Source organism: Cynoglossus semilaevis, chromosome 12 (assembly GCF_000523025.1).
Source record: "Cynoglossus semilaevis isolate Cse_v1.0 chromosome 12, Cse_v1.0, whole genome shotgun sequence".
In the NCBI taxonomy this organism is placed as follows: Eukaryota; Metazoa; Chordata; class Actinopteri; order Pleuronectiformes; family Cynoglossidae; genus Cynoglossus; species Cynoglossus semilaevis.
In genome coordinates this window covers 12,435,883-12,444,914 of record NC_024318.1, presented here as the reverse complement: position 1 = coordinate 12,444,914, position 9,032 = coordinate 12,435,883, and the positions used below count along the sequence as shown (strand labels likewise).

The 9,032-nt window shown below is 40.6% G+C and overlaps 2 protein-coding genes across 5 annotated transcripts; one reads left to right on the top strand and one right to left on the bottom strand.

Annotated features, from left to right (window-relative positions):
* Positions 1-1,422: 1,422 nt before the first annotated feature.
* nsmce4a (NSE4 homolog A, SMC5-SMC6 complex component) lies at positions 1,423-5,185 on the bottom strand. 4 transcript variants are annotated; one of them, XM_008322229.3, is made up of 11 exons: positions 5,052-5,185; positions 4,233-4,454; positions 3,880-3,960; positions 3,394-3,524; positions 3,025-3,182; positions 2,438-2,537; positions 2,221-2,311; positions 2,044-2,138; positions 1,904-1,952; positions 1,734-1,819; positions 1,423-1,638 (listed from the first exon to the last, which is right to left on the bottom strand). In XM_008322229.3, exons 2-11 carry the CDS (start codon positions 4,414-4,416, stop codon positions 1,573-1,575), a joined length of 1,041 nt encoding a protein of 346 aa, XP_008320451.1. In that variant the 5' UTR covers positions 4,417-4,454; positions 5,052-5,185; the 3' UTR covers positions 1,423-1,572. The 4 variants fall into 4 exon arrangements, with proteins under 4 accessions (XP_008320451.1, XP_008320452.1, XP_024916506.1 ...); XM_008322230.3 differs by having other exon boundaries at positions 4,233-4,440; positions 5,052-5,170; XM_025060738.1 differs by lacking the exon at positions 5,052-5,185 and adding an exon at positions 4,772-5,045.
* A 145-nt stretch (positions 5,186-5,330) lies between these two features.
* Positions 5,331-8,312, top strand: LOC103387553 (coiled-coil domain-containing protein 177). Its single transcript, XM_008322248.3, has 2 exons — positions 5,331-5,787; positions 6,311-8,312. Exon 2 carries the CDS (start codon positions 6,447-6,449, stop codon positions 8,127-8,129), a length of 1,683 nt encoding a protein of 560 aa, XP_008320470.1. The 5' UTR covers positions 5,331-5,787; positions 6,311-6,446; the 3' UTR covers positions 8,130-8,312.
* The last annotated feature ends 720 nt before the right edge of the window (positions 8,313-9,032 follow it).

The window sequence follows — 9,032 nt, the reverse complement described above, 5'->3', positions numbered from 1 at the left end:
TGTGAGATTCCAATGCAGCTCCCCATCTTGTATTCCATGTCCTCCTCTGGTGAAGTGACCCTGGCACTACACGGCTGGCACAGCACCTTCCTGCAGAACTGCATCCTTGTCAGTCAGACTCAGCATTGCCAAAGCAGGGAGATCTCTGCTACAGACTGAGTACGCCTGTGAGTGTGAGCCTCAGTCACTGACAGATGCCCAGCTCTGCATTTCTACTGACACACTGCTGAACACTGTGTACATTCTGGTAATATAAAGGTCTACATTTTTCAAAGCCTGTGATGCTAAAAGGCTGCTACTCCATGTATTACTGCATATAGTCGAGGCTCACAGAACCACACGGCTGAGCAGAGTGAAGCTCAGCCTCGGAGGGAGAAAATACTGAGAGGAAGATACAGGAGGCAGCAAAACAGGAGCCTGTGCCTTTAAAAAAAGAACAGAGGGGGTGAGGATAGTGGAGCTCCCTATCACTGAGTAAAACCCAAGAACTCCAGTGTAATCACTCATCTGAATCTGATCACAGTGAAGCTCACTCAGTCAAAAGAGAGCACGAGCCCAGTCACAGGAATAGAAGAAGAAACATCACCTAAGACTGAAATCATTCATTATTTTTCATGCACATTAGAGGATAGTGTATGAAATATACTCTTGTTTTTTCTGCATAATGACACATGTTCTTCAGCAAAGTGTAAGAGAAGAATATAATGCAGCCCAAATTGTACATTTCAACTGAAGCCGTGAAATTTCGACCAAAAATCGACTAATCGCCAGGGTCAGGGGGTTGACCTAAATATTTTGCACTGAATTGTTTTGCACTGACAGCGTTTTGAATCACGTGCATCCACGATTTCCGCATATATTTAAATTAGGGATATTGGCACAAAAACTGTTATAGAAATATTTAATAACCATCGACAGACACCATCATTTTGCTTTTAAACACAACGCTGACAAGTCAGCGTACCGTTTTCAGATGATATGCCAAGTTTGTAGTCGAGCTGTGGTGGGCTAATTCGGGCTTGCAAACTTTTCATTCGACTTTTTCTCCGTTATCTACTTTTGTAAAAAATCTGCGACCATGTCTTTGACATGGTAGTGGAGACTGACTGTAAATGAAACGCTCAGAACTAAATAAATACTCAGCAAACCACCGCACCTCTAGTACGTTATTCAATCTATCTGTCTGTGGGTTGAGCTAATCCAAAAGAGTGAAAACAAGGCGTGTTCTAAAGACAGATTGTTACCTGTGAAACAGGAAGCTCTGAAAACACCCCCATTTGCACTTGGTACATTCTTCCAGATAAAATTAACGCACACAAAAATATCTCTATATCAACCATAACTCGACCAATTGATTGGGAGATTACAGCCCTAAACACACTATTGCATTCGTTGTGATAAAAAACTAACCAGAAAAAAAATAAAAACACCCTTTTTATTTTCTTTAATTATTCAAAATTTTAAAAACAGTTTAAACAAAGATTTAAAAAGATGAAAATATTAGGGATGTTAGAAGATATTATAGAAAAAAAACCACACTAAAACCATTCAGTTTACAAACAAAGAAGTGTTTCACTCTGTTTGTGTGTCAGGGGCCCGAATCAATGGATTTTTAATATCCAAGGCATCTATGAGATCCTGGGAAAGAAAAAAAAAACGTTTAATTCAGTTATGTCTAGAAACTATAAATGTAATTTTTCATATATAATGTGCCTTGTTTGTTATGAGCTAACCTTCCACATCTTTGGACTGATGGACACAATGCACTGTTTACAGCTGGACGATCCTTGACCTTTATCTTCATCATCCTCCACAGGTGCTAGAAGCAAACAAACAGATTTACATTTTTTCCTCTGTCATTTTCCAGCCAGAATACCGAGGACAAATGTTAACATCATCTCACCTATACAAGGCAATTTGTCATCATCCAGAAACATCTTTGCCCAACCATCCTGCGAAAACACGTATAGTAGTTACTCCGATCCATCGCCACTAGAGGGCGGGAAACTTCAGCCTAGACAAACCTGAGCACCGGTAACTCACCCTGATGAGGAAGGATGTGTGAAAAATGTTCTCTACTGTCCGGGAAAAGGAGGTGGGGTCGATGACAAACTCGTAATATGATATGGGAGTTAAGGCTGAAGAAAAAAAATCATGTTAGGAAAATAAAAGTTACAAAGTGCCATTTATTAATGTTGCCAAGGTAACCCTGGAACTCACGGTCCTGTTGGTGGTAACCCCTCAGGCATCCCAGAATTCTCTCAACCTCCTTCTCTGTGGCCTCTTGATGGGACTCTACCATTTTCTTCATCTGATAGATGACACACACACAAAGCAGAGAGTATTTACAGTAACTGACATCACGGCTAACTTCAGCATCTACGTCGTGTGTGTGCTTTTATTAGGAGCCCTGGCAGTTTGGTGGCAGGTCAGCTACCTGAGTTGGCATTGCTCTCGTAGTTTCCTTCGTTGGTGCTCTGCTTTGCCGGACAACCTTTTGTTTTGGAGGCGGTGGTTCTGCATGGAAGGAACCTCTCCTAAAAACCACAACCACAGGATAGAACTCAATTCACATTCTGTATGCATACATTATGTAACTGCCCTTTACAGGTAATAGTTGAAGCTGTCAAACCATTAACATTTATCATCTAATTTATCACATGACAGATGTACATTAATCACAATTAATTAAGATAAAGCCTAATACTAATTAATCACAATCAATGGAAATGAATCAACATTCCTGAAAAATGCTTCATGTCTTTATGTGACTAATCCAAATTATGGTATAATTAAAACAAATGTCAACAAAATATGTAAATGTGTAACTTCAATTTTCACTTCATAGAGTTGGCGGTTGTCAGTCATTACTGTGCATCTTGACGGAGGTTTGTGGAACGCATTGAGAGTTGTGTTATGTTAATCAGTCTACACTTCCTCAGAATCCATTTGACATTTTTGTTGTTTAGCCTGTCAGTCCCGTCTTTTTCTTATTACATACCAACACTAGGATTGCATTCTTACATGAAGTGGAAGGATGGTGCTGTCCTGAAACAACACTCCGCCCTACTGGCCAATCTGTGCCATGCATCCGCAGGAAGGTAGCCTTTATTTGCTCCTCCTTTCTGCTCATCATCATCATCATCATCATCTTCCAGTCGGTTAATGCCCATGAAGGATAACTGTCAAAGAAGACATTTGTACATGCAGACAAATTAGACATGTATGTTAGTATTTGAATACAGTAGTTAAAGAAACAGGAGCAGAGAGAGAAGAAAACTGAAGCTATTTAGAGTAATATCCAGTTCCTTCATCCATCCAAACATCTTATGATATAAACTTCTCATCTAAATACATTTGTGTAAGTGCACAATAAATAAAGTGAATTCCTACCAGGCGCTCAGTAAACATGGCAGTGTCAAAGGCAGTGCCATCAGCCAACATCTGACTGGCTTTTTCTTTACCCAGATCCGAGGCCACCACCAGGAGCTGGGCGTCCAGAGCTGCTTCTCTGGTCTGTCGCACTAAAAGAAAGCAGATCAGACACACATTCACCAACATGGATTCATGTAGTTTGAATGGCACATAAAGAGTGCCATTTAAGAGAACATCATGGAGACACATACTGTACTACATACTGAATCACTCTGAAATATTATTTCTTAGTGTTTAAATACTGCTACTCTTCATGGAAAACTTTTTTTACATAACTGCATTTGATTTGGTTGGGTCAAAGGTCACCAGTCCATCCCCAGGAACCATATAGAGACTTACACACATTTTCACTTCTACATTCAATCATGAGTTAACAGTTTAACCTAATCCTGCAGGTTTTTTAGATTGTGGAAATCACAGACTGGAGCTGGAGCTCATACGTACCATCTTTAAAAAGGTTGTTTGCTTCTTCTAAAACTTCTGTCAGTCTGTTGTTAGAAGGATTCAGCAGATCTTCTCTGTTTTCTAAAGAGAAAAACAAACATGTTTGTGAGTAACATATGGGAGACAAGGTGAAGATGGTGGACCATCTGTAAACCATCTGCTTAAATAAAAAAACATTAGAAATGGGACTAGATTATTAACTGGAAAGTAATCAGTTTAATAATCTGTACTTAATTATTTTCTAATTCGTCAGCATCATATCCAGCTGCCTACATTTGTTGATCTCGGTGCTGATGACAACAAACACACTTTGTTTGTCTTCATGTTTATGGCTGGTGGTTGGTCTCACTTACGTTGCATGGAGTTGATGAGATCCCTGTATTTGCTCCTTATTTTTCTCCGAAGACCTGGATCATCGTCGTTGCTCTGCAGATCCGATGGAGCAAAGGCAGAACCATCACTGTTACCATTGCACTGCTGTCCCTCTCTCTGTTCCTTGCGACTGCTGTCTCCTCCGCCACTGCTGTCTCTCTCCATACTCACTCAGTAGTATTGATGACCCTGTGAAGTATTTTCTAATAAAACCCGGAAAGTCTTAAAGACAGATTCAATGTTAAATCAAAGAGGTTTTTGTTTAAGAGTGAGGATGTCGTTTAAAAGTCATTGACGTTTAAAAGACATTGTTCTGCACTGGTAAAATAAAACAAAAACAAAATAAAACACGATCGTTGCACTGATTCAGGGGTCAATGCGACTCATAAGAAAATATTACGGTTTCCGAATCATAACAGCTTCTTGTTGCAATGGAGACAATAGTTCCTTTGTGAATTGAACTAAATGGTTTCAAAGTATTGAGTATTTTAAAAAATATTACAATATAAAACAAACCAACTTTTTGTAACCTAAAACAGGCAACTTTCTTCTGGAATCGTTGGATAACGGAAATCGGATGTACTTTACAGTGTATCATCCCTCTTCAGGTCGAAGAATCTTTGTTCCATGCTAATTCCAGCCCGTGTTAGCAAGTAAAACATTATCTTAGTGGCTTAACACATCTCCGAAGATATCGACCCTAATATCACAATAAATCCATGTTACAAATACATTAAACGCGTATTTTAGTTATTCCTTTGAAACAACAGTGTCTTGAAATTGACATATTTGCATCGTACCTGCTAACATGGAGATAATGGACGCGCCATTTTAACAGATGTGTTTATCGAAGTTAGTTTTGTTTTGATACTATAGTGTTGCGTAACGAAAATGAAACTGAAAAATCCATGTTGTTTTGACAGTTACCGTTGACATTCCGTTTTAAGCATCGCTGCTTATCTAAAATGTAACCCGGTATATTCTCAATCAGCTACTGAAACGATGGGGTGCCCTGAGCTAGCTCCATTTGATATTTAGAATTTAATTTATTGTTTAATTAAATGTTTTGATAGAATATATACCTTTTATTACTATTTTGTGTATAACACAATACAAAAGACCTAAATGTACTACTTTTAAAGTCTGAATGTTACTTTGAGTGTCACCTGTTATAATTACTTTTTTTTTAAAAGGAAGATAGAAAGAAATGCATTTGTCTCATTTTCTTCTTGAAAGACCAAATACCGTGTCGAAGGACGTATTATATTTATGTCCTTGAATGCCGTTTGTCTAATGTGAAACTAACTTCAATACCTGGGCGGTGTCAGGATGACGTCAGGAACTTAAGCGGTCATCCATTACGATAGAGGACGCTGTCGCTTGTATTTGTCACCGTCTATTCCGTCAAAATACTCTCCGTTTTAAATGATTGTCATGGCAACAAAGGACGCAGCGCCCCTGCTGTCTTTTCCAGTTGTTACAACCAAACTATTAATGGATACGTGGTTTAATCAGAGCAGCGTCACGTTTAAAATGGTAAGTGTATTTTAAACGAACACATTTAGGAAACAAAATCAAATGCTTATAGGGTTCGAAAATCTTTAGAAAATAAAATCCGTTTATCTACAAGTAATATTCGATATAAACATTGTGTATTAAAATATACCCTTGTTCAAATATGTTTGTTAAATTAATTAATATACCCTTGTTCAAATATGTTTGTTTACAAGTTTCATGGCGTTTTAATAATTTCAGGCAAAGTGGTATTTACTTCAGGGGTAACTTTCAGAAATATTCTTTATTTCTATAGTTTATGGACATTTTCCCTATGGGATTTTATTGACCAAAATGTTGATTTTTAATTTTGTTTGACATACTGCATCATATTCTGCTTGTAGTGGTCGTTTCTTGCACACTTGTAATTGTACCACACTTTGGATTGTTGGGCATGTAATAGGACAAAAACCTAAAAAATAAAAGGATCCTTGTTCTATATATACATATCCCTATGAATACTCAGGGTAAATATTTCAAGTGTTGTTTTCCTGTTTCGCTGCAGCTGAGAAAGACAAACGAGAGCAGCCCTAATCCCTCCATGACCTTTCCACATAGGATCGTCTGTGGAATTTGTGGAAGCACTGCAGCGGAAAAATCCAAAGAGCTGTAATCTTTTTGGTGTGAATGTGGTTTTCTTGATGGAGCAGAAGTCCACCTCTGATGTACTTCACCTGGACCTGAACAACTTTAACAAGCCCGAAGCAGAAGAGAGTCGGTACGTTTTAACCAGTCCACGTTCGCTGGAATCCTGTGCACGTCTTGACATCAAACCTGTTGATCTCCTGATCAAATCTCTGAACCAGCTGGTTACTGAACAGCAGCATGTGCCCTCGGAGGTAGTAAGAGTAATGCACGAATCCTATGAAAAAGAAAGAATGAAGCTTCTACAAATGTGTCGAGTGGAGAGGGAGAGGATTAGCCAGACCGACAGCTGTCCAGGATCTGGCCTGGACAAAGTGCCTATCTCTAAACTGAAGGATCACTCAGGGCAGAGGCACTCTATGCCATATGCAGAGCTTTGCTCTAAAGGGAAGTCTATGAGCAGGACTTCATGTTCTACTGCTGGTGACAAAGACTTAGACAGGAGCACAGTCTGCAGCTTCAGACTTGGTGATCTCAGACAATTCCCTGCTACAGAGAGGAAACTACAGAGGCTCACCGCTGACATTGAAAGGAAGATGTGTGTCACAGTGGCAGAAAGAGACCGCAAGATAGCAGCTCTCATGTTGATAAAACATGAGGAGGAACAAGCTCACCTGATGCTTCGTCAGCAGCAAGACCATAAAAGGGAGGAGGCTCGAAAACAGAGTGAGATTCTGCAGGCTCAGAAAGAGAAAACAAGGAGGAAGAACCTGAAACAGAGTTTGCGGTGCTGGCAAGAGAAGCTGGAGGTACTCAGGAGGTTAAGGGAGCAACGGGAAAAAGAGAAAGTTGAACAACTGGAGCAGGAAGTAAAGCTGAAAGAAAATCACTGGAGGAGGTTGAAAGAAGAGGTGGAGGAAACGTGTAGAAAAAAGATGGAGGCCTCACGGAAAGAGGCAGGGAGCCGCAAATGCTACCAGGAGAAGCTGCTCAAGGAGAAGGAGGAGGCAGAACAAAGGGAGCAGGAAAAGGAGAGACGGATATTAATGAGAAGGGAAGAAAAGGCCAGAAGAAACAGGGAACTCCAGGCAAAGGAAGAGAGGAAGAAGATCCAGGAGGTGAACCAGAGGGAGCTGCTACGGCACATGCTGCTAAGACAGCAGAAAGAGCAGCAGGTGGAGGAAGAGGAAACACTGATGAGGAGCAGCCTTGAAAAGAAGATGCAGTACATCAGTGTAAAACACGCCCAGGCTGTGAAGGCACGGCTGAAGGAGCAGCACGAGAGGACGGCAAAGGAGGAGCAGCAGGTTCAGAGAGCAAAGCTGAGGTCCAAATTACAGAGAGACCAGGAGCTCACGCACAAGCAGATTCTCCTACATCTGAGCCAGCGCCGCCTGGAAAGAGCTGCACTGCTAGCTTCCAACCAGAGGAGGAGCAGAGCTCGGCAGCTAGATGAGCGAAACAAACACAGGCAGCTCTGCCACCAGAGGCTTAAAGAGAGGTTGCAAAGCGAAGAGGAGGCAGTGAGGAAGGACAGAGAAAGAAACCTCTCCGCGAAAGACCTGAGGCGGGAGAAGCTGAGGAGGCAGCAGGAACAGATACTGCAGGAGGCACAGACGCTGACCCGTGCCTCCTTTTTCCTGAGGGACCGGGTGAGGCAGCAGATTCAGAGTAGAAGTTTCTGTCACATGGTTGCTCAGGCTCAATTGACTGACTGCATGAGTCACATGAAACTGTGAAAGAAAGGAACTGTGCTGGTTCTGCCTTCAAGACAGAAACATCAATGTAAAAGTGCAGTGAAATAAATGAATGATTTGTTTTCACTTTCTTTGAAAAACTTCCTGGGGGGTTGGTGATGGCAGGTTAAATCCACCAGTCCAAGGCTGAATAAAACTGAATATTGTACTGTTTTCGTACAGCAACAGATCACGAGTATTACAGTCCTTCAGGAAGAAATCTTTTGCCAGTGTTCTGTGGAAAGTGATTTTCTATCTAAACCAAATTGATACTAATCACACTCAAAAGGCGTGTTGTGCCTGTTTTGGTTCTCTGATGTCACACTGTGGCTGCTAGTGTTGGGTTACAAGGAAGAACCACAGGACAGGTTTTTCTGAGATTTCATATCATGTCTGGAGCCATATGAAATCACTGTCTGACATATTATGGTCTGTTGACTCTCACTCTCACTCATTTATAGTTATTTCTTACTGTTTTTACCTCTCATACAGGTATTTTTAAATAGATAAAATAATGTATGAGACAGCGCTTTTTTAGTTTTTTTTATGGGCAGCACTAAAAACATTGGCACCAAAGCCCATCATTTTATCATTATCACTGTGTAGCCTGTAATAGGAGCACAATCTGTTAGAATTACTATCTAATCTATGTGTGTATGTTTATCATTCACTTTTGAAAAAACATGTTGTTCTCCCCTGTGTAATCACTGGGTGGTACAGTCCTGTGGCACTTCATGATGACAGAGCAGGGCCACCACGGCTGAGGACATTTAAGAGAACGTATTTATTAAACTTGTGTCTCACACACACACAAACAGTGACTGCACTTTGGAGCACTTTACTTTGTTGGTGCCGAATGTAACGTCAAGACGTCAGCATCGAACCGATGGTTTGAAACCTTGACCC